At 36.6% G+C, this 25,715-nt stretch overlaps 1 protein-coding gene across 2 annotated transcripts in view; it reads left to right on the top strand.

The window, feature by feature from the left end:
• Slc4a4 (solute carrier family 4 member 4) overlaps positions 1–25,715 on the top strand; it is a 319,583-nt gene that overhangs the window by 138,331 nt on the left and 155,537 nt on the right. For both annotated transcript variants that reach the window (XM_026402584.2, XM_026402583.2), the window contains exons 5-6: positions 952–1,112; positions 10,198–10,377. In XM_026402584.2, the coding sequence (XP_026258369.2) occupies positions 952–1,112; positions 10,198–10,377 (341 nt within the window). The remainder of the gene's footprint in view (positions 1–951; positions 1,113–10,197; positions 10,378–25,715) is intronic.

The raw sequence follows: 25,715 nt of genomic DNA, 5'->3' as shown, positions 1-25,715 counted from the left end.
TGTGTAATGTATGGGATATAAAAACTACCAAATGTGCTTTGCTCTACCTGAACTTTTTTGTTTCTGAATATTGCCGTATTATCAAAATGTCTAGGAGTCTTAGAAAGCAGCAGCTATGGCTGTTTGTTCCATTGCTAAGGTTTATAGAAGATCTGTTATTATCAGAGTAGATCTGTTTTTCACTGAGCTTGTGTATTTTTAAACACACATGGAACCAGACTTGCAGGCTAAAGCTTCTGTTAGAATCTCAATGAGAGGGAGCATTTGTTAGCTGAGAAATAAACAAAGACACAGCAAACATGATGACCCTCCGTTAAGCATCCACAAAGGGAAACTTTATGTTCATTTCACCACTTGACACATCAGGGTTTCCAACTGTTTGAGATAAATATTGGTTCATCACTAATATTTTACCTTATATGAACCTGCCTTGTGAAGTCTCAATAAGATCCTCATGGTGGTGGCTATTTTTATACATTGTAGGTTCTATCCACATGGAGAATTTTGAGATGCATATTTTTCTACCTTATTTAAAAAGTTTAGTTAAAGAATCATTCTTGGGGGCTGTGGTTGTGGCTCAGTGGTAGAGCACTTGCCTAACATGTGTGAGATACTGGGTTCAATCCTTACCACCATACAAAAATAAAAAAAATAAAATAAAATCATTCTTGGTGTTTTCATGGTTACATGTGGGCAGGTATAAAAACAAAGATGTTTTGTCTCTTTTTGGTTACTTTTATTCTCTCTAACTGTAGGGTGATGAGTGGTCTATGACTCTGGGTGTATTCCAGAAGGTAATGCAATAAATGATAGAGTAAGCTATTAAAACTTTACAAAATGAGACATAAAAAAGAAAGTTCTGGTAAGAGTGGAAATGGAGGGGTTGACATTTGTGTTTCTAGAGAAAGTTGGAGCAATTTTAATTATTATTCACTATTTTCATCTTTCTAGATGGATTAAGTTTGAAGAAAAAGTGGAACAAGGTGGGGAGAGGTGGAGTAAGCCCCATGTGGCCACGTTGTCCCTACACAGCTTATTTGAGCTTAGGACATGTATGGAGAAAGGATCGATCATGCTTGACCGGGAGGCTTCTTCTCTCCCACAGTTGGTGGGTAAGTATACTGTTTAGGTTCCTATTACTATTTTGCCTTCACAAGTCATGAGTCTACATTAATGCAGAGGCCTACTAGTGGAAGTAGAGTTGAATGGTATATAATAATCTTTTCCTTTCCACATTGTGAAATTAGTGTGGTTTATTGTAGAAAAGTTGAAAGTCAGAAAAGAAAAATGTAGCTGGGCACAGAGACACACACACACCTGTAATCCTAGTGGCTTGGGAGACTGAGGCAGGAGGATTGTGAGTTCAAAGCCAGCCTCAGCAAAGCGAGGTGCTAAGCAACTCAGTGAGACCCCATCACTAAATAAAATACAAAATAGGGCTGGGGGTGTTGCTCAGTGGTCAAGTGCCCCTGAGTTCAACCCCAGGTACCCCTCTTCACCCCCCAAAAAAGATAAAAAAATAAAATGTCTTCTGTAATATGTCTCTAGTCAAAACCATTGTTAACATTTGGAAATATTTTCTTCCTGATTTATTTTCCAATCTTCTCTTTCATGCTTTTCATTTTTTACATTATTTTTCCTTATGTTTAGGATTGTACTATTTATTTATAGATTTGTATTAATTTAATTCACTTATTGGCACAAGATTAATATTTTGAGTAGACTCACTCACCCATCTTTGGTCTTATCAGACCAGAAGTTGGCACATTAAATTTCTAGAACTCTTTGACCTATACGTTGCATCGAGCTTCTGTGCACTTCAGTTTCAGCATCTGCAAAATGGAGCTTAAATCTTCTATAAGAAGGGAAATAGTCTGGGTCCTGCATTGGATGTCAAGCTTTTTAGCTGTGTATAGAGAAAGCTTATGAAGGGCAGCGAGCAGGTAGGACCTTTTGGGTTAGTGACTGAGTCAGTTCACATTGTTGCTGAGTATTATTTGTATCACCAAGAATTTGTGAAATTTCTCTGCCTGAAATTCTACCATTTAAAGATTCATTCCATCGAGCCCAGGGTTTGTCCTCTATAAACATGTGCACATTCTCTGGGAGGTATCGTGTATCAATCCCATGAGATATAGAATGACATCACAGGAAAGATGATGGATTTAAAATTGGGAGGGGGGGCTTTAATTAAAGTTCACCTCTGCTGGCATGGATGACCAAGGATAAAGCAAGTAACTTAACTCTTGTGCAGTCTTATTAATCTATAAAAGCAGGATGAAGCAGAGTTGTTATGAGAATAAAATGAGATCATTAGATGTATTTGTTACAATTTAATTATCTAGATCTTTTTACATGTCACCTGGCAGAGGGCTGAGTGAAGACCGAGTCAGGTTAAATAGATGCTCAGGGACTTCATGAGCAGGAGAAAAGATTCCAAATGGTGTGGTAGACAGAGCTGGAAATGGTTGCATAGTTTCTTGACTATGCCTGGAGCTGATCAACAGGAGATGAAAGTCAAAGTGGAATTACACATGGGAGCTTTTCTTTAAAGCTGTCTTTGGGGGTCTTCAGCACCAGAAAGAGCTTAAGGAGCTTCTGGTCTTCAGCAGCTAATTGACCCCTTTACATGTAGTAGAAGACAGATTCCACATTAAATTGGAACCTCTTTAGCCAATGGCCACAGAGAGAACTTCTGATATTTACTGCATTTAAGAAAGGTTAATTGAAGCATTTTATGTTCTTGCATTAATTTTCCATTACCTTTTATTATCAGCTGTGAACCTTTTCCCTAACCTCCATGCATTTACTTTAAAAATTGTCATTACATGTTAAAATTAGACACCACTGGGTCATTTTGAGGTATCATCCTTCACTAATATGTTTGCTCCACAGTCCCTGGGGCAAGTAGGCAGAGAGCCAGTGCTGTCATTCTGGAGCTAATAATACAGACATACAGTTCAGAGGCAAATCACACGTCATGAGCAAAACAAAGGGAGAAAGGGGGAAGAGGCTGGTTTTGCAGGCATGGGAAGAAAGCTTGCTTGAAAGAGTGTAACTGGCTAACAACAAAGACTTACAGATCCTTGGAGAGAATCAAAACCTTCCGGAGGGTAAAACATGAAGAATAAAAGGTCCTATTTTATCTAGTTTAAAATGACAGAAGATGGAACAGTAATTTGGAGAGTTATAGTCATTTAGTTAAGAAAAAAATCCTTTCTAGCAGAGGGTAAAATGGAGTTGTTCCCAAATCCTGAATCATGCTATAATTTTCAGTTGAAAATTATTCACAGCTAAGTCTTAAGATGCATCTCCCCCCACACTCCAATTTTATTTCAAAAATAAGATGAAAAACTAATAGCAACTATGATAGCAAATATCAAAAAACAATAGTATGCTGCTTATTCTTCTTTGCAGTCCACCAGCTACCACGTCTCATCAGTCTGCCTCTCAGAGGCTTCCCACCCTAAGCTCAAAGGCAGTGCCATAGGAGGGGCCTTGAGATGCATGGGGGCTATGAGTGGCGGGTGACTATTCAAGCAGGTGTCACTTCTCATACTTACCAAAAAAAAAAAGAAACAAAAATTCAGCCTAATTCTGATTCTTCTCAGGACCTCTATGTGCTTTTTCCATGAAGAACCCCTTCTGCATGCTAATAGAAAAACTTATCTTTTTAAAAAAGTATCATAAAGGGTAAAATATCATTTTCATGGATTATTTTAATAGTTTTATTATTAGCATCATCATCATAATTCTACATTTAACGAGAGTGTCATTCATATTTGAAGCCAAGTCCATGGGAATTTTCCTTCCCTTCTAAGTTAAAAACATTATAAGCCATTTCAGGTATTCTATTATGATAAAAAATGGATCAGGGAAATGTACCTCTATTTTTGGAGCTCATTTTGTATGTAAAGGCATTCCTGAGCTGTGCATGTTGGCAGATGTGTGAGTTCTGTTGCTTCTTGCTTTTCACACCTTTTTATATTTTCAAAATGATTTTATTTCTATTGTTTCTTCTAATTACAAAATGAATATATGCTTATTTTAAACTAATACAGAAAAATCTAACCCACAAAAATAGAAATACCCACTCAACTAATTTTCAGATCTATCTTCTCATGTTGCTTGCCTGCTTTCTTTTCTTTTCTTTTCATTTACACACACACACACACACACACACACACACACACACACACACTATTTATTTTAGTAAAGGTACTAAATATAGTTCAGATACTACTGAACTGTATCCCCATCCCTTTTTATTTTTTGAGGCAGAGTCTCGATAAGTTGCTAAGAATGATCTTGAACTTGTGATCCTCTGGCTACAGCTCTGCCAACTTGCTGGGATTATAGGCATGCACCACTGTACCTGCGTCTCAGCATTTTTTCTATACGACCGTTTATGCATCTATAATTTATTTCACAAAGCAGAATTATACTGCCTCATTTTTTAAAAAAAATCTTTATTTTATTTACTTATTTGTATGTGGTACTGAGGATCGAACCCAGTGCCTGAAGCATGTGAGGCAAGAGCTCTACCACTGAGCTACAACCTCAGTCCACATACTGCCTCATTTTAATTGGTCTTTTCTTAAACTTAAAACATAACAATATTTTTCCATGTTATTACATTTGAATGTAATTTTAATGTATTAAAATTACATAGTATTATCACACAGTGTTTAATAATCTATTATTGGGTGTTTAAATTGCCTTCAAATTTTTTATTGTAAAGAAAAGAAGCAAAGATATTTCTTATAGTTTTGTGAAATTGTTAGATTATTTTCTTGGTATGAATTTCTAATGGTAGAATGTTCAGAAGCTTGAACATATTCAAAGGTTTTGATATGTATTTGTGAAACAATCTTCAAGAAAGTGTCCTAGTCACTTTATCATTAATGCATAAAATTGCCTGCTGCATGCACCCTTCATACCATGGGGGATTGATTTGTCTTTTTAATTTTTATCACTTTGGTGGATAAAAAAATACCTCGTAATTGGTTTAATTTGCATAAATTTGTTTAAATTGTCTTTCTTAATCTTGAAGTTGAGTATTTGCATATTTTTTTGCCCTTTGTATTGCTTTTAAGAAGTCATTTATGACCTTTGGCCATTTTTCTGTTGCATCACATCTTTCTCTTGGTTTACAAAAGTTCTGCATGTATTGATTCTTTTCTTGTCTAGAGTTTGCTTTTTAAATCTAAATAAAAACATGTGACCTGGAGAAAGATCTAAACTGTGAGTCAAAAAAACTGGTTATATTGTTTTTTTTTTTGCCTCTAGTGAGTCTACATGTGTGGACCAGCACCTCTTTAGCCTGCTCTTTTCTCACCTGTGTAATAAGAGCTTGAACTCTTTATTTTTTTAATTTGTTTTAATTAGTTATACATGACGGTAGAATGCATTTTTGTACTTTGATATACATAGATGGCATGCAATTTCTCAATTTTCTGTGTGTACATGTTGCAGAATCATATTGGTCATGTGGTCACATATATACATACAGTAATAATGTCTGTTTCATTCTACTATCTTTCCTAGCCCCACATCTCCCCTCTCTTCCCCTCCCATCACTTCCCTCTACCTAATCTAAGGTAATGCTGTTCTTCCCTAGTGCCCCCTACCTTATTGTGAATTAGCATCTTCATATTAGAGGAAACATTTGGCCTTTGGTTTTGTGGGATTGGCTTATTTCACTTAGCATGATCTTCTCTAACTTCAACCATTTACTGACAAATGTCATAATTTCACTCCCATGGAGTATATATACCACATTATATTTATTCATTCATCTATTGAGGGACACCTAGGTTGGTTCCATAGTATAGCTATTGTGAATTGAGCTGCTATAAACATTGATGTGGCTGCATCACTATAGTATGCTGGTTTTAATTCCTTTGGGTATAAACCAAGGAGTGGGATAGCTGGTTAAATAGTGGTTCCATTTCCAATTTTCTGAGGAATCTCTATACTGCTTTCCATAGTGGCTGCACCAATTTGCAGTCCCACCAGCAATGTATGAGTATACCTTTTTTACCACATCCTCATCAACATTTATTATTGACTGTATTCTTTTTTTTTTCACCCAAAAAAGTATTTTTATTTATTTGATAAGCTTATAATCAATTTTACTTTCTTCATATTTTTGACTGTATTCTTGATGATTGCCATTCTGACAAAAGTGAGATGAAATCTTAAGAGTAGTTTTGATTTTCATTTCTCTAATTGCTAGAGATTTTGAACACTTTTTCATATATTTGTTGATCAATTGTATTTCTTATGTTAAATGTCTGTTCAGTTCCTTAGCCCATTTATTGATTGGGTTATTTGTTTTTATGGTGTTAAGTTTTTTGAGTTCTTTATATATTCTAGAGAGTAACGCTTTATTGGAGGTGATGTAGAAAAGATTTCCTCTCAATCTGTAGGCTTTCTCCTCAGGTTATTGTTTCCTTTGATGAGAAGAAGCTTTTTAATTTGAATCCATCCCATTTATTGATTCTTGATTTTACTTCTTGTGCTTTAGGAGTCTTGTTCTAGTGCCTAAGTTTTTGATCCATTTTGAGTTGATTTTTGTGCAGGGTGAGAGGTAGAGGTTTAATTTCATTTTGCCACATATGGATTTCCCGTTTTGCTGGCACCAGTTGTTGAATAGGCTATCTTTTCTCCAGTGAAAGTTTTTGCCACCCTTGTCTAGTATGAGATAACTGTATTTATATGGGTTTGTCTCTGTGTCCTGTATTCTGTACCATTGGTGCCAATACCATTCCGTTTTTGTTACTATAGTTCTGTAGTTTAAGGTCTGTTATTGGGGTGTCTTCTGCTTCACTTTTTTTGCTAAGGATTACTTTAGCTATTCTGGGTCTTTTATTTTTCCAAATAAATTTCATGACTGCCCTTTCTATTTTTATGAAGAATGTCATTGGGATTTTAATAAGAATTGCATTGAACTCTTTAGTTTTTTAAAATTTGTTTTAATTAGTTATACATGACAGTAGAATGCATTTATGCACTTTGATATACATAGATGGCATGTAATTTCTCATTTTTCTGAGTGAACATGTTGCAGAATCATATTGGCTTTTGGTACTCTGGCCGTTTTGACAATATTAATTCTGCCTATCCAAGAGCATGGGATATCTTTCCATCTTCTGAGGTTTTCTTCAGTTTCTTTTTTTAGTGTTCTGTAGTTTTCATTGTAGAGGTCTTTCGCCTCTTTTGTTAGATTGATTCCCAGGTATTTTTTTATTTTTTATTTTTTGAGGTTATTGTGAATGCAGTAGTTTTCCTAATTTCTCTTCAGCAGATTCATCACTGATGTATAGGAATGCATTTGATTTATGAGTGTTATTTTATATCCTGCTACTTTGTTGAATTATTTTATTAGTTCTAGAAGTTTTCTGGTGGAATTTTTTGGGATCTATAGGATCATGTCATCAGCAATAGTGATTGTTTGAATTCTTCTTTACCTATTTGTATCCCTTAAATTTCTTTCTTTTGTCTAATTGCTCTGGCTAGAGTTTCAAGGATGATGTTGAATAGAAATGGTGAAAGAGGACATCCTTGTCTTGTTCTAGTTTTTAGTGGGAATGCTTTCAAGTTTGCTCCATTTAGAATGATGCTGGCCTTGGGTTTAGCATATATAGCTTTTACAGTGTTGAGGTATGTTTCTACTATACCTAGTTTTTCTAGTGTTTTGAACATGAAGAGGTGCTGTATTTTGTCAAATGCTTTTTCTGCATCTGTTGAGATGATCATATGATTCTTGTTTTTAAGTCTATTAATATGATGAATTACGTTTATTGATTTCCGTATGTTGAACCAACCCTGCATCCCTGGGATGAATCCCACTTGATTGTGGTACACTATTTTTTAAAATACATCTTTGTATGCAATTTGCCAGAATTTCATTGAGTATTTTTGCGTCTATGTTTATCAGGGATATTGGTCTGAAGTGTTTTTCCCTTAATGTGTCTTTGTCTAAGAGCTTGAACTCTTGCTCAGCTTTCAGCTCTGCTATCATCTGGAGTTGGCACTTTTTCTCCCAATTGGTAGCGTCTGTGGGATTTTGAACACTGAAGGCTTAATTTCAGTGTAGCTGTAAAATGTTACTGCCCCCACTTTCCCTTTGAAAAGTTTCGTAGTTTATGTTTAAAGAGATTCCTATAATGTGGACCATTTTAATGGAAACTTAATGAAGGGCATAAGCCACACAGATGTTTTAACCTGTTCTAACTGGTGATTTCCAGACATTAGTAACAGGGCAGGCTGTGTATGCATATGGATTGGTTTGTGATTTTAAGGGAAAGAAAGAATAGAGGGAGGCTCTGCCAGGAATGGTAGATAAGAAACACTTTAATCCACAACCCTGGAATTAGAGTAGGAGTTTGATAACACTTGCAGCTGATATGCTGGGCTGTTTTTTTTTTCTTTTAATTTTTTTTTAAATTTGTGGTTCTTCTGTAAAATGGACTTTCCACATGGAACAAAGCTTAAAGGGAAAGAAGAAGGGTTGTGTTCTGTAGGCACCTAATTATTTTACCGTTCAACAGAGGGATAATTGTAATTACAGGATCAGTTCTGAGATTTTTACTGAGTGGGGTTTGTGTAGTTAAAAATACTCGGAGCTAAAGGCCACTGTCAAACCAAAACATCCACAAGAGAAACTCTTCCTGTCTTGCCCAGGCATCCTACCAAGTGGTCCAGTCTTACATGACATTTATGGCATCTGTGTAAGGCACATGATGGAAAATCCTGGATTTAGCCTCTGCTTGACTTCCAAATAATTGATTGTGCATTGTAAATGTCAGTTTCTTGCTATAGACTGTGAGACCAAATCTATGAGTACTTGCTATAAAGATGGATGTATGAGAAGTACAATTATGCCCAAGAAAAGCCCCTTGAAAATCTGCGACTTCTCTTTACAGGGGTGGGAATCGTGGGAGATGCTATTATCCAACTAGGACCCATTAGTTTTCTTGTCAGACTTTTGCAGAAGAATTACTTGTTCTCTTTTTACTTTTGTATATTGAGATGCTTGCTCAAGAGGGGAATATGGATATGTGTTAGATGCATCTATGTTTCCAAAAATATTGGTATGGGATATATTGTTCTGGCTCAGTGCAGAACACTATTTGCTTGTAGTGAGATAGCTTCCTGCCAATATTGCACAGATTTTGTGATTTTTTTTGGTCTTCAATCTCATTCAGGGTAGAAATAAAATATCCTGTCATGTAGATGTTAAAGTAAGATGCACCTGGATACATTTATGTTATACTATTAACATGTTTTACATGTGAGAAAGAGGATTTCTTATTTTCTGTTAGAGTAGAGGAAAGGGATGGCAGGGGAAAGGAAGGAAGGGGGAAATACTGACAAATGATATTGGCCAAATTATACTGTTACATTGCGTGCATGTACAAATATGTAACAATAAATCTCACCATAATGTACAACTATAATGTTCCAATGAAAAAATGGGAAAAAAAGCCTGCCTTAGAAGAGATTAAAGGATAATTTCAAAGTTGCTCTTTTATTTAATTAATTGGTGTTTAGATGACTTGATATTAAGAAACTATTGTTTCCTTTTCTCTTGTTTAAAAATATATTTTTTGTAGTTGTAGATGGACAGTGTGCCTTTATTTTATTTTTATGCAATGCCAATGATTGAACCTAGTACCTCACATGTACTGAGCCCCAGACCCAGCTCTCTCTCTCTCGTTTTCTTGTAAAGAAAACATAACCTCTTAGGAGAATTTGGAAAGATAGATTTAAATTTTTTTAAAAAATTAAAAAATTAAAGTTTAATCTTACTTTTAAATTTACACATTCTTAAGTTTTTCATACCATTAATATTTCTAACACATAATAGTGCATGAAAATTTTCCAGTTTATTTTAGATGAAAATGTAAATTATTAACTCATAGAAGTAGAATGTAATTTATGTGAAATTGCTCAACTTGGATGAAGGATAATGAACAAGATAATTTGCCTTCCCAAACATACAATTATTACTAGAATATTTATAACTCTCATTAAAACCAGTATCCCTGTACCTTGTATCTTTATCCTTTACATAAAGTAGGAAGTTAGTATATTGTTATTAAATTTGAGGGTGACAACTATGAAGCTGGAGTAAAAAATTCATGTTTCATGATTAAGTTTTATTTTTGTTTCACTTTCTTTTTGTATTAGAGATGATTGTTGACCATCAGATTGAGACAGGCCTCTTGAAACCTGACCTTAAGGATAAGGTGACCTATACTTTGCTCCGGAAGCACCGTCATCAAACCAAGAAATCCAACCTCCGGTCTCTGGCTGACATTGGGAAGACAGTCTCCAGTGCAAGTAGGATGTTTACCAGCCCTGATAATGGTAATGCAGGGCCACTGGCTGCTGCTTTCTCTTACCTGTCTCAACTTTCTTCCACTTCTCGTCATCTTTTCCTCCACATTTCTTCCTTTTTCAAGTTCATATGCCACAGTCATCTCATGATACTTTTTATCCAGGGGGGCAGTTTATAGACTTGCTGGAAGGATTTCACTGCTACTGTAGGCTGAAAAAGCCATGGTGCCTGGCTTGCTCCATATATATCTCTTCTGATGGACTGATAAGGTTTGGTAATAACTATGATGATCCAACCACATATTTCAGATGCATCAGGAAGCTTATATATCTTGAGTACTTCAGGTAGTATTTTTCAACATGATGGTTTACCAGAATTAGGAGAATATAGTAAGATATGATAAATGCCTTGAAATCTCATGGAATGAGGTGTTTTCTTGTGTGTGACAGCATCCGGCCTATAAATGATCACTTCATAAAGTAAGACTCAATAATTTTTTTACTACTTAAAAAAAAAATTTCTCTTTTCATAGGTTATAATCATGGGAAAATAAGTATTCAGGATGGGTTATTAACCCAATTATATAATAGTAGGGAAGGCACTATGTCCTATTCATACTTTATTGCATTTATGAGAGTTTCCTGATAAAAGTGCTATCTTCTGGATTATTCTCTTTGTTTTAAATAAATTTCATGATTGGGTGCAGCCTGAGAAAGGAGAATTTAATTTCCATAAAGCATGGGAAATGAAGGTGTGGTGGGCAGAGTTGCTAAGCACTGGGGTGGTAGAACTAGGTCTGTACTTCCATTCTGCCTGTCTTGTTTAGTGTCAAGAGAAATGAGTAGATATGGGAGGTTCTATTTAATTGTGTTCAGTTGCACTTTCAGAACATGAACATGTTGTCATGGAAAAGGTGGATTGAGAGAATTGTGTAGACCGAATTCCAGCTCAGCCACTCTGCTTCCAGAAATGGGGTTTTCTGATTTAGTGTTAAAGTAAAAAGTTGGAAGAGAGCTTGCTACAAATGAACTTTTCAGTTATATTTCTTAAGGGAAACTGGTTACAAACAAATAAATAGAATAGAAATGCTCTTTGTAAAGAAATTTCACAGTGGTTTGGGAGGCTGAGACAGGAGGATCACGAGTTCAAAGCCAGCCTCAGCAACTTAGCAAAGCCTTAAGCAACACAGCGAGACCTTGCCTCAAAATAAAATACAAAATAGGGCTGTGGATGTGGCTCAGGGGTTAAGTGCCCCAGGGTTCAATCCCTATTTTAAAAAGAAAAATCACAAAAGGTAATCTAACCTGGAACATTCCTACTACAATTTAATGGTTCTACTGTTACCTGGAATATTGCTGCTGACAGGAAATGTTTTGGTTTTTGCGTGTCTCCGCTTTATTTACTGTTTTTTTAAAAACTGGTTTTTGAAGAAAAAGGTTGTTTAATGACTGAAAAGGTTACAGGGTGAATAATTTTAACAGCTGATGTTAAAATGTATTTCATTTTAAACAACCCATATTTTTGAAATTAAGGCAATTCAAATTGAAGTCCCTCTTGTATATCATATATAATAATACTCTTTCTCACATAAAATGAAATTTAAACAATTGGGAGTTTTTGTTTTTTTTTTTAATCGTGGGGTTGGTGATATAAAGAGGTAAGAATGTAAAGAAGTAAGAATGTAAAGAGGTAAAAAAGTGCGTTGTGTTTTCAAATGTCATTGTATTTGTGAAGAGAAGAGGCAGGATGAGTACTGTGAGGATGCTTTCTACCACTGCAGTTCTTGGAACTGCAGGCAGAGTCAAAATTACAAACAGATGAGTTTTGGAGGCCAGTATCTCGTGGTAGCTTGAAATCGGTCCTGATATTAGTACTGACCTTCCACAGTATTTGGATGTGGAACACAGCTAGTGAGTTGATAGGGCTCCTCATTTTATCAGTAGATCTCTGTACTTCAGAGGAAAGTTGAAATTGCCTTTGTCATTCACCTTTTCACTTGTGAAATGTTATATGTGCTGGGCAGAAAGCAATAGGGAGGGTAGGCAGTTCCTTTCTGGCTCTTCAACGGGATCACCTTACACCCTGAAGCATGGGATACCATTAGGTCTTTTAAAACCTATTATTATTGGCCTTTGTGTTATCCAACTCCTTTTAAAATATCACAGGCAAGATTTGGCTTTGAGAGATTCTATAGCAATGAATTTCATGTGCCTCCAAGGTACATTATTATAAATTATCAGATGGCGAATTTTTGGCTTTCTAAAGGTGCTTGTTCTAAACGTGCAAGTTTACACAGTTGCCTTTATATCTTGGAGTTTAATCACTTAATATCTTTAACAACTACAAAATGTTCTTAGAATAAACTTTTAAAATAAAGAATTATATAACTGTTGCTGCTATTTAAGCCTGAATCTTATGCCTATTGTAGTTGGAGCTATATTCTAATATCCTCATGTAAAGTCTAGATAAACTGAAGTCACCTTGGTCTTCCAGTACAGGTTGGAAAATAGACCCAGTGATATAGTCAGCTTTATGCGAGCAACAGTGTGGTAAATAGCTGAAATTTATGGAGACACTTCAGAGTTGGGAATTTTTTCATTTCCCAGAGGTGTGCTAGAGCCAGCTCTTATCTACTCAGAAGAGCCCATTGTTATCAAAAATTTTGCACACCGGTTAAATACAGCTTCTATTAAAAATTAAATTATGTAAACATGTAATTAAATAACTATATTAAAAACTCATGTAATAAACACTCAAATTTATCACTTCCGACTTATTTCACTATATTTTATTGTAATCTGTACTCTTGAGGTAATTTCCATCTATTATTGTGTCTGTACAGTAGAAATACTATAAAATGGTCTGCTACTGTGCATCACTTCCCAGCGCTCCATGGTCTGGGAGTACAGAAGTCTTTTGAGAAGTGGTGTATTAGTCATCCCATCAGACCTAGATTGTGAATTTCCTTTTTCTCAATCCAATTTAATAACTTCATTTTTTATTAGTGAAAAGTTGTTTCTTCTTTCTAATAAAAAAGGTAGTTTAGTACTTAGTTTCCATGTCTATAAAACACACGATGAAATGACAAATGAAATGACATTATGTAAATGTTTAGAATATTAATAATACTTAGTAATACACAATATATTTAAGCATGATTAGGAAAGATTTCATGAGTCAGAATGGATTCTGGAATGATACCTGCTTTGTAGCTTACTACTGGGAGGAAACTCATGGATATAGTCCTGATTTATTTCTTATGCCTTTTAGTAAGTGATACCAACACCCATTTGTTAGCAAAGGAGAAAGGAAGCTGTCTTGCAGAATGTTCTGTCTCCTTCATTGGTTTTACTCCTGGCTCAATGGCTGTTGTGGACCCTAAACCACACTGGGAATTCATGGGCCCCATCAAATAGATCAGGGGTTGGAGAAGGTGCCAGCTCCAAGCAGGGTGGTGGCTCCTAGGGCTCATGGTGCTTCTCTCTGGCTTTTCCTGGATAGGGTCTCTTTTGTATATATAGGGGCCCATGGCCTGCTCCTGATTGGATCCCTCTGAGTTTTATCTTCAAATTACCACCTCCCCCTTTTTTTCTGTCAGTGTGAGAAATGTGATCTCCTTGGTCTTACCAGTTTTTGCCTCCACTTACTCCTGAACCTGGTCTCTTCTTTCAAGGTTATCTACCAGGCAGGGGCTGCTTCCTAATTCTTTCTCGTGTGTTTGCTTTGACATAGGCATAGAAAACTTCAGGTATTTTAAAAAAGGTTCTCTATTGCTGTTGCCTACAGAAACAGTGGTTAACAATGCAGAACAAACAGTAGAAAGAGGGCTGGGGATGTGGCTCAAGTGGTAGCGCGCTCACCTGGCATGCGTGCGGCCCGGGTTCGATCCTCAGCACCACATACAAACAAAGATGTTGTGTCCTCCGAAAACTAAAAAATAAACATTAAAAAAATTTTCTCTCTCTCTCTCTCTCTCTCTCTCTCTCTCTCTCACTCTTTCTTTAAAAAAAAAAAAAACAATAGAAAGAAACCAGTGCTTTTTTTGTTGTTGTTGTTAGTAGTAATTCTAGGCTTCATGGAAATGGAAGTAGGATTAGTAAGGCTCTTGTTGCTTTGGATCTGATTGAGGTTAGATCTATTCGAACTATTTGGTTTGAATACTGGATCAACTGCCTTGACATTGGCACGTGTTGGGTCTGGCTGGGATCACTGCCAGGTTTGGCAGCTTTCTCAGTCCCTTTAGCAATTCTTAGCTTTTGGTCTGGGCTTTAGATTCCAGTTAGCCCCGTTGTCTCTGGCTGGGTTGTTCTACTTTGCTTATTCCACCACCCCTGCCCTGGACTCTTAAATTCAGACATGTACCTGAATCAATGGGTAGACAGGCATTTCCCTAACTTCCTTCAAAGGTTCTGCTCCTCTGAAGCAGGCCATCATGCTTCTGAGATGAGACAGGTGACATTTTGCATCTTGAGGCCCATAGCATCTTAAGATGAGAGTTGTCTTCCCAGGTGCCTTTCTGTGTATTAGTCAGCTCCTTCTGAAAACCAGCAGCAGATATCTGTTTTGTTCTGGATTCTAATTTCCCATGCATTTGCATAGCACATGTAAATATTCTGGCCAGACCCCAGGAATGATCAACCTCTTCCCAACTTTAGAATAAATTAACCAATCCATGGAAAGTGTCTAGGAACATGTCCAAAAGAGATTATTCCTTAACAGTAGTAGCTATTATGTTTATTATTATAAACAAATTCTCATTTACTCATCAGGCACTCTTCTTACTTTACTTTCTTTCCTCCAGGCAGTGACTGATCTTCTTGATCAAAACTGTTCAAATCTTTTAAACAATAACTCATTTTTCTCAAGGGCATTCCTTCTTAGTGTTTGCTAGTCTGTTCTGTTCTTGAAGGCAACAGAGAGTCTGGCTTAAGAGACACAACACTAGTGAGTGCTGGTTTTAACACCAAAGGCCAACTTCACTATCTTTTTCTAGAAGTCATGATGCTATCTTTTTCAAAAGGTTTTATTCAAATCTTGCTAATATTTGGTAGCAGCATGATTTTGAGGAGTATACATAATCTCCCAAGCCTTAGTTTTTGTAACTGTAAAATAGGGTAGGTAGTAATATCTTATTCATTGTATATAACCAGAATTAAATGAGATATCTTTGTGAAAAGTATTCATTAAGAAGTACATGAGATTCCTTTATCAGAACCAACTTATTCAGAAATATTTTAAGGGAAAAATTTCATGACCTTCAGATTTAAATTTGAGGACAGAGTTTCAATTCAACACCATTGTTTTGTTTTCTGTGTTTCTCAGTTTTTGTCCCATATCACTCCAATATGAAAACATTCCTGCAGTTTTTTAATAGTGTTATTTTTGTTATCAACTTTACATTTACTAAAAAATGTTTAATGTGTTGACACTTAGAACTTTATAGCATTTTTAATTTAGGGTAGAAAGACTAAGAAGTATGTGTGAGCAATGACAGTTCTTAGCCATCAATAACTGATGTATGTACAGCAGGATGTCACCATGAGATGAACATGTTTTTTAATTTTACTAATTGTCAGTCTGTTTTATACAGCCAGAATGCGGGTAGAGGAAAGGAACTGGAATGATTCTCTTTGTCTTATCCTACCAAAATACAAGCACTCTTCTTTATTTTCCCTTTCCAGGAAAAAATCGTGTATTTAAGGGACACTGAATGATTTGCTGCTGCCAACCCAGAGTAAATCTTGCAAAACTTGAAAGCCTTCATTGAGCCACCCTTGCAAAGTCTTCAACTGCCCAGCCTCATCTTGTGTTGAGAGTAGATGGTAGAGGAGGTTCAGATCTGGGACCATGTCCTGATCTCTATGAACAAGAGAGAGAGAAGAGGAGAGGGAGGAGAGGGAAAAGTGAGGAGTGATGAGAATGTGAGCCGGGTGGACTCCTGATTATGTCTTCCTAAAAGAAGAAAGGGGAGAGGATGTTAGTCTTCCAAGAGTAATTAAGCATGCCTGCACTGCTGGAACCCTGTTTCAGTACAAGGGACAAAAAGAAGATCTTTACTGGTGTGTGAACCTGATTTCTTAAAAATTACATTTTGAGGTTAAGGTTGCATTTAGTTTTTAGTGGATATTGACAACGATACTTGTATTTTTATGGAATACAAAGTGATGCTGTGATATATGCATCCAAGGTAGAATAATTGAATCAAGCTGATTAAGGTATTATTCATCACCTCAAATACTTATCATGTATTCCTCCTGTTTACTTAAAACATTGTACCCTTTGACCAACATCTCCCCATTTTTTCAACTCCCCAGCTTCTGGTAAGCACTGTTCTACCTTCTGCTTCTATGAGCTATTATTTCAGAGTCCACATGTAATAAGTGAGACAAGTGATATTTTTCTTTCTGTGTTTGGCTTAACAGTTTCTCCAAAAAACCAAAAATTTCCTCTTTTTTTAAAAAATAGGACTGACAGTACTCTGTTTTGTTGATGTATATCACAATTTCTTTATCCACTCCTCAGTTGATAAACACTTCGGTTAATTCTATAACTTGGATATTGTGAATAGTGCTACAGTAAACATGGAAGTACAGATATCTTTTTGGCATTCTGATTTCAGATCTTAAAGTTGAATTTGACTTAGGCCAAAATTGCTGTCTGTAGTGTTTTCCAACATGGTTCAGACTGTTGAGCACAGGAAACATCATTCTGTTAATGATAACCTCCCATTTTTATTTAAGCACCTTGTACACACTGGACATATGCCAGGCATTGTTGTCTACCATATTTCTAATGTATGTAAATAATCTCCATTTGAAGATGAAAAACCTGAAACTCAGAAATGTAAAATAACTTGTACAAGCATAATCAATGGAGGATCCAGTGTGCCTAATAGCAATATGATAATTACACTCCAAGGGGAATAAGCTTCCTCAACCATAATTTATTTCCCACACATTAATGAGTCCAGTTCTCTCATTTTGTGCAATCATGAGATGTTGAAGAGCTTTGGTAGCTATTCTTTTTGTGTGTGTGTGTCGATGGACACAATACCTTTGTTTTATTTATTTTTATGTCTTGCTGAGGATGGAAACTAGTGCCGTACAAGTACTAGACAAGTGCTCTAACACTGAGCTACAACCTCAGCCCCCTGGTGGCTATTCTTTATTTGCAGGAATACACATCAAACATGGCAGACTGTTGATTATCTTATTGGCTTTCTAAATGAAGATTTCTATGCAATGTATCTCAAGGGTTTATTGGTGAAATACTATTATAATATTAGGTAAAATTTATTGGTGAAATAGCAGTGGGAGTGCATAGTAAGTGCTTGGTAACTATTTAAACATACAACATTGCATTCCCCCCCCCGCCCCAATCATACAATTTTAATATAAATAAACTTCTTCTCCTCTTAATACTATTGTTGAAAAAGCATTTTTTCTGGAGAAGTTTCCTTGATCTGTTTGCATGAGTCAAAAAGAGACACGTTCACTTGAGTAGATTTAGGATGGATGTCTTTGAACAAGTTGATTTCCAAGGGGAACATGAATCATTAAGCAAAATTTTTGATTCATAACACAATCCAGATATTGGAAACCATCACTCAAAAATCTTTAGAGGCATAGCTTTCGTCATCAAGTATGATATAAACAAGATTTTACCTTGTTCATAGCAAACATGATTTAAAATTTGTAAGATGCTAGCAAAGCTGTTTGTTTTGTAGCTCAAGCATCAAGGACAAAAATGAAAGCATTTTTTAAAGAAGCACACAATATATCATTACTGTGGTCTAATTATGAAAAGTTCAGTTCCAACTTTAGGAACAAGTTTTTAAAATTTGATGTTTGGAGTAAATTTATGAAGAAAAAAAAAGTAACAAGAGAGGGTTACAGTTTGTGTCTCTTCCTGCACAGAACACCGAGGGCCCAACAAATCAAAATGTTAGAATTTGCCAGTAAAAGTAATGGATGCTGTGAGCCTCCCAGTTTTCATGAGGGTGAGCAGCCAGATGGCTCCAATCATGCTTTGCTAAATCACAGGTGCCAAGTCTCTATGGGCATTGCATTTTCATGCCTGTCTTTGCAGCCAGGTTCTTTGCTGGTATGTGCCAGGCTCCATTCCACCGTCCCCTTAATGAGGAGGCTCAGCATTAGTGGAGGCTGTGTATGCAAAAGGGAGTTTCCAGATCTTGTTCCCAATAGATACTACACTGACATGCTGAGAGGAGCAGAGAGAGAGAAGCTGTTGGAGAAAGCTAGTTACCAGCATCTTAGTATTTGAGCAGCAGCTGACTTCTCGTACTCACTTTAGTGTTGAGTCATGACATCAGTGATAAAGTCTTGGTAGCTACATACTCGTGAGAAGCTAAAGGAATGTGAGTTTACATTGTATTACCAGTCTCTTTCAGTTCTCACGGATTTGGCATTACAGTCAGGCCCTTGTTTGGGCCCAGGCAATTGAGTGCCAGTTGTATACATTCTTCTCACGTCATTTAGCCAAGCCTGTAGGAATATTGGCTCTTAAAACAGGGCACTAAGTCATTAAAAGAAACAGGAGGTGAGACTTGGTCAGTTTGATAATATACATTTCTAAATGCCTCCCTCTTGACAAAAGCAATTTTGGAGTACTCTCAACTGGTTCATTTCCCTTTTTCATTTTTCTTAGTGCAATAAAAACTTGCAAAGAAGTTCAATTATGGGAAACAATTAAAAATTCAGATTGCAAAGAGAAGACATCAGATTTGCCTCAAACAGGTGCTGGCACAGATGGCCCGCTCACAAGTCCTGGCTTTATTTACAGCTTTTAAACACAGACAGATAAATTGACAAAAATGTTTCTGGATTTTATAATGTGCTGAATGCCCAAATTTGGCTATAAACTTACATTAATTTTTTAAATGGTTCAAGTTAAAACCTGACCTCCCAAGTCACCAATAGCCTATTAAAAAAAAAAAAACTGTCTGACCTGTCTTTTGCACACTTGTATGAATAGAATGATCTAATATTTGCTCTTGGTTGGATATGTTTTGCTTTTTGCCTTGATCATGTTAATGGCTATATCATTAAGAAAAAAAATACTTCTCAAGTCAAATTGTACATAGTCTGATGGTTAGGTATTTACACCATCACTGCCGTTCCTTAAAAGGATCATTATGTTGTCCATTTCTTACTAGCCTGAGAGCATGGTGCATGATGAAAATATCAAGACAAATGACATGAAGCCCAAAGCCTAAAGGAAACTGTCCTCAGGAGGAAGTCGAAGGTGTTATCCAGTTGATGAAATGTACCAGGAGGAACCATACTGTATATTTAGCTTCATCATTATTTTATCCTTACTTATTTTGTGGTCTTAAGATTTTGCATAGGTGCACCAAGTATAAAAATGGTAGTAAAATAAGTATTAAAAGGCACTAGAAAATGAAGACTTAATATGCATTTCTAAGCGGGTCTCTATTAAGATATTATTAATCCTGGTGTCATATTGCTGGAGAACTGAATAACAGAAAATTGGGAGCCACTTCTGAATTCATCAAGGAAAATATTTCAGAAGTGGAAGGCTGAAATGTTGCTTTCTACCTTTCTGAACAAGATCCATAGATGGGTCTGTTGGGTAGATCATCAAAAAGCTGCTTACTAATATGACATCGTGTCCCCTGTGCTTTGTAAAACTACGTGTTACTTCCCTCTGTGTGTGCTCATATGGTACAAATTATTAACAGTCTTGCTCTCACATCTTGAGATTGGTGTTTATTATGTAAATCTTTCTTTGGGAAATAATCCATGCTTTGTGTATAAGACCTGTGGGGCGAATCATCCATTGATAATTGGGGAACTATAATGATTGAATGTAATTTTTTTTTTAACTTTTTCATTCTGTGTTGGGATATGTTTCATTTAAGGGTTCCGGGTCATGGGAGGGGGTGTGTGTCATTGTAATGTGTCATTGTTCTCCTTTAACACGCTTGTGTGATTTGCTTTAGCATTTTTTCTTCTTAATCAATGCTTCCATCCTCATCCTTGCTGTGGCTGCTCATGTGTCCTCCTTCTCCTGTCTTCTGCTTCTGACACTAAAGCCCGCAGCCCGCTTGAGAACTCAGTGCTCTGCCTAGCAACCCGCACCTTGGACGATGACCCCCGAGTGCGGCGCACTCCCAGCGTGGGATGGCTAAGTAAGTCAAGGGTTGGGGAAAGGGCAAGGATGGTGGTGGGGGAGGGCGGGAAGGACGATGATCTCTTGGCCATGGAGTGGAGGGCATCCTCTGGCTTGCCTGAAAGGGTAAGATGTAAGAATTCCTAAGCTCATGATTACTGATCGATTGCTTCTGCTTCCAGACAGTACAGGAATAAAGAATTCTCTGGGTCATCTGTTGGAGTGAATTTGAGTTGAGAATCTTGTGAATCAGTGGGAAGGGTGTGAGAATGGGGTCAGGGCTGATACTGCAGCCTGGCCTCTATGCAGTACTTGTCAGAAGCTCAGGTCCCTCATGCTGGACCTTGTTCCTTCACAGGATTATGAGCAAGGTCACTTGGGATGAACTCTCTGAGGGTGGTTGGAAAGTATTCAGGAGCTAGATAGGAAGAACTTACTAAGTTAAGGACTTAAGACCCTGAAATACTGATTACATGCCAGAGAGCCATCAGGTGCTAAGAACAGTAAACAAAGAGCTAGAGATAAGAAAGAATCTTTAACTTTTTAAAATTTAGAGCTTTACTAAGGAGGTAAAACTAACAAACCTAAAACCAAAGAGAAGCAAACCTGTTCAAGAAACCACATGGACTTTTCCCGAAGATTTTTATATTAATCGTGAGTGGTATAAATGTTGGTTGGCAAGAAGCCTATCTATGGTGACATCATTGGGTCTTAACTGATTATTATTCTACTGATTTGAGCCTTTCACTATGTTAGCATAAGAGAATTTCACCTTCTTAGGAAGATGTCCTTTCCATCTAGATGAATGGGAAAAGATTTAGTTCATCCTAATATAGAGTTTGTTGAATTATGGTCTTCCAGGGATTCTCTTGGTATTATTCTGACATTTCAAGAAGCTATAATAATAGCCTCTGTGTCTTATAGAGGTATACATGCATATGCTACCCATTAGGTATGGTATGGGTCTCGTGTATTCAGAGGTGAACAAGGTGAGTCTTTTCCCTCATGGGAGTTCCTTTCTGATGAGGGATGAAGGACACAAATGGGTAGCAGGTGTATAAAATAATCAGTGAAATCACTGTTGAAAACACACACATGCATACACACTGCCTACACCCAGATGTACACCCATTTACACATACATATAAGATTGTGGGAAATCTTGGCCTTGGAGTGGTGTGGTAAATAAGGATTTTTGAGGTGGTACTTTTGGGGGTTAAATCTTAAGGGAAAAGTATGAATTTTGTAATGGGAGAATCAGGGGAAGACCCCATTATTGAACTATTAACTTTATAATGATTATTTCTATAAAGTAGGCCTCATGGACTTGAATAAAAGTTTTTCTTGAATAATAATAAAAGTTGCAGACATCAGTTCATTGCTTTTCATTACTTTTTTGCAAACTCTTGAGCTAAATACTTGGTGTGACAGTATTTAGTTTTTCGAGCAATCCTGTGACGAGGCCATTATTATTCACAGTTTACAGATGAAAAAAAATGAGGCTTAGACTGGTTAAGAAGCTTTCCAAAATCGCACAGCTCATGTGTGTCTGGGACTTCATCGTGAAGTTCATCAATAATATGATGGGTGACGTTTTATTTAAATGGTAAGAAATTCACAGGGACAGATTACCAGAAAGATCTACTGACCCTGTCATGAAGCTCTAATACCTGTGTGATTTTCTCTGCAAGAATCATGTACTGTTTCTAATATATTCTTTTATTCCTTGGTGTTGCCTATAGTGGAGAAAATAAATTCAAGTAAGAAGTTTAGATGTTGGAATTTGAAGTCAAGTAGGGTTGGGTTTGAATCTGGGTCTCCTCCTGGTGACTTCCCGACTTTGAGCTTTTTACTTATTTCCTGTAAACTTGGGTTTCTGAACTATAAAATTAGGTTAATCCTACCAGCATAAGATTGTTGTGAGAATTAAATTAGAAATGGATAAAGTGTCCAGGGTAGTGCTTGGTGCTCAGTACATCCAGCCTTACTGTTGTTAGCAAAGTACTTACAGGAATTGCTCAGGAAATTGTAGCTGTTTTTAATCTTTTAAAAGTTTTACTTATTCCCTGTCAGGAAAACAGATATTAAAGTATTTTTCTGTATAAAGCATCAAGGAAATTGACCAATAGGTTGAGTTGATGATATGAAAATTTGGCAACTCTTTGGAAATCAGCCTAAGATTAAACCATGAGCCATTCCTTCTAAGAAAACATATTTTAGTGATGAGAGCAGCTTTCTCATTGCCTAGTTTTGTGGTATATTTTGTTCCTAAACAACCATGTTTGATGTACAGTCTCCATCACCTTCACTAGGTGTCCATATGACTTACCTTATGTATTCAGTAAACCAAATATAAACCATAGAATAAGTTGTGCAAGTTATTGTTAAAACCTGTTGGTGTCACCTGCTCACCAATCTCATTTTGTCTCTTTTTAGTGTGAGCCCCAGCTTGTCCTTTGTTTTTGTCCTTTACTTTTGGTATTGTTTTATCTCCATGCTGTAGTTGATTTCCCTGTCCATTCATGAATGAATGCCTTTTTAAGTAAGACTTTCCAAAACTATTCAGTAGGGCCTGAATGATGTTCTTCCTCCTTTATAAAATTGTTCTTATAAACACAGAATAGGTCCTCAAGTCTTAAAATTTCATAGTTCCTATTGTCTGTGCCTATCAATTCAAGATTTACTATATAGTTTTATGTTGTCCTCCTATGTCTCATTATCTGTATATATTTTTTCATTTTAACTATATAACAAAGCTCCTTTAGGGAGGGGCAGTATCTCAAGCTTGTACATCTCCTCTGGTGTGGAGCAGGTACTTGAAACATGGATGCTATATAATACCCATGTTCCTTTTTTGACACCTTATCATTTCATTGAAAGCAACTCACAGCCCCATTTTCATTGTGGGCCTTCTCGGCCACCGTAAACTATTAACCAGGCATGAATATTGTTTACTTGCAAAAACTGTTTATCCATATTTCTGTACATCCTGAGCTGATGAATTTGGTTATCAGTTTATGGTTAATAGTTAAACACAGAACAACTTTTAAAAAAAATTTTGCCAAAATATCAGCTAAAACCCAGATTTGTAATAAGAATCCATTAAGTTAATCTTTCAATATTCTTACCAAGATATTTTCAGGCCTAATGTAAATTGCAGCAACTATCTTTAAAAAGCTGCCTTTAAAGGTGCTTTTGGAGAGTAAGCTCTCATCATTTCTCATTGTGCTTCTTATCTTAGTTGTCACCTGAGGCAGATGTGAGCTTAGGGCTCTTATCCATTTCAAATGCTGCCAAGGTATTGAATTAGAAGTTGGAACAAAACCAAAAATGATTTCCTCTTGCCGATCCCACTGGCAGGTCTGAAACCAGACAGGCCACTGAGAACAAAAGGGAAGCTTTCACCTCCACTTTTCAGGACAAGTTAATACCAACCTAATGCTTTGCCATTATGAGAGTGTAAGAGCATACCCTATCTTGGTAGATCCAGAATGGCTCTTCACTCTGAGTGCTTATCTGTGAATTCAGTTTGACATCTAACCGCCAGCATCATTTGAGCCCTTAGAAAACACTTGTGTCCCTTTGCAGTTAGTGACAGTAGAGATCAGCTGCTTCAGACATTCAGGTCTGAACTTCAAAGAAGAAAATGAGGCTTAGGGTTTTCCTGTCGTCTTCTGCACATCCCTGGTGTCTGTCTTTGCTATGTTTTGTATTGTGTGTCTGGTTAGTTTGTGCAGGAACCTGGTCCAATTCAATGTTTTTCTTTGTAGGTCTTTATCCAGTATCTACTGTTATTATTATCCTAAGTCTAATAATTAGGTAAAACTTTTTTTTTTTTTAAGTTAAGCCATAGTACTTTAACTCCCGAATCTTGTTTTATTTTCTAATCAGCCTACACAACTTGACCCTAGAGTTTAAAAGAACTAAATTATAAGTGGGACCTTTTTTTCTTATAATTTTTTTTAGTTTCTTTTTGGATCATTTTTGGAATTAAGTGATAAAAATTTTTTGACTAAAAAATTTAGTTTTCTCTGTCCCAGAAGTTTTTCTTGAAAATAAACTAAAAACTTTTTTTAGGAAAATGGAGAATCCAGAGAGTTCAGTTTAGCAAGTTTAATTCAATAGCTATTCCCTGAGCTCTTATTCTTTTAGTTGACATCCAATTGGAGAAAAGGAGATGAGGGAAACATGACAACAGCACTTTGAGAGAAGCATGGTAAGTGCCACCCAGGAGAGTAGAGGGCAGACGGGTTTGTCTGCAGAATATAAAACAGTAGTGTGTATTATGCACTCTGAAATGCTTATTAGCAGAATGGATGGTGGGTTACAAAAAGAATTAGGAGAAGAATTCTTCCTAGGGTAGACAGACTTTTCCATGAACCTTAAAGAATGGGTCATATTTTCATAAATGGAGATTGTAGTGAAAACAAGGATGAGACATTGAAAGACCATGCTAGACCGAGAGAAAAAGTACAAAAGCAACCAGAAAGTATGAAAGATAGTTTGTATGAGGTACAGTAGATTGACACATTAAATTGGCAGAGAGGGAATGACAGCAGGACATTGGGGAGCTAACATAGCAAAATAATTGAGTTGTTTTGTAGAAGGCCTAAGTTTTTTTTTCCCCTCCCCTTTATATTAGGGAGATTAATCTGACAGGGGTTCTTTGAATGGGATAGATTTAGGAGGTAATTGCAGTTGACCAGAGATGAGGGGAATAAGGATCTGGACTAGGATGGTGACTATGGAAGTTGAAAGGAGGGCACATGCAAGCTCTGCTATGGGCATGGAATTGCAGGACTTGGCAACTTACTCAACTCGGGGCAAGGGAGAGGGAGAAGGCTAGGCTGGCTTAGGTGATTACCTTGCCCTCAGGAGGATGGTGGAAAAGCATTTGTGGAAAAGGGTGATGGGCTCACAGAGGCATGCCAGGTGAGGTCTCTGTCCCCACCATGCATGTAGCAGCCATCCTTGAAGACACATTTCACTAGCAGAATATTAGATGACTTCTTTTTCTAATTTATTTTTTCTTTGTTCTAATTAGTTATCCATGACAGTAGAGTGCATTTTGACACATCGTACATAAATAGAGTATAACTTCTTGTTCATCCGATTCTTCTTTTGGGCTAGGACTCCTCTACATTTCTGCTTTGTTGTCACATTCTTAGCTTAGTTTTTCTGAGCTCCATCTCACTTTTTCCTTTGGGGTGGGGAA

Source organism: Urocitellus parryii, chromosome 10 (assembly GCF_045843805.1).
Source record: "Urocitellus parryii isolate mUroPar1 chromosome 10, mUroPar1.hap1, whole genome shotgun sequence".
Lineage (NCBI taxonomy): Eukaryota > Metazoa > Chordata > Mammalia > Rodentia > Sciuridae > Urocitellus > Urocitellus parryii.
Note: the sequence above shows the minus strand (reverse complement) of the source record. Positions and strands in the feature narration are given on the sequence as shown.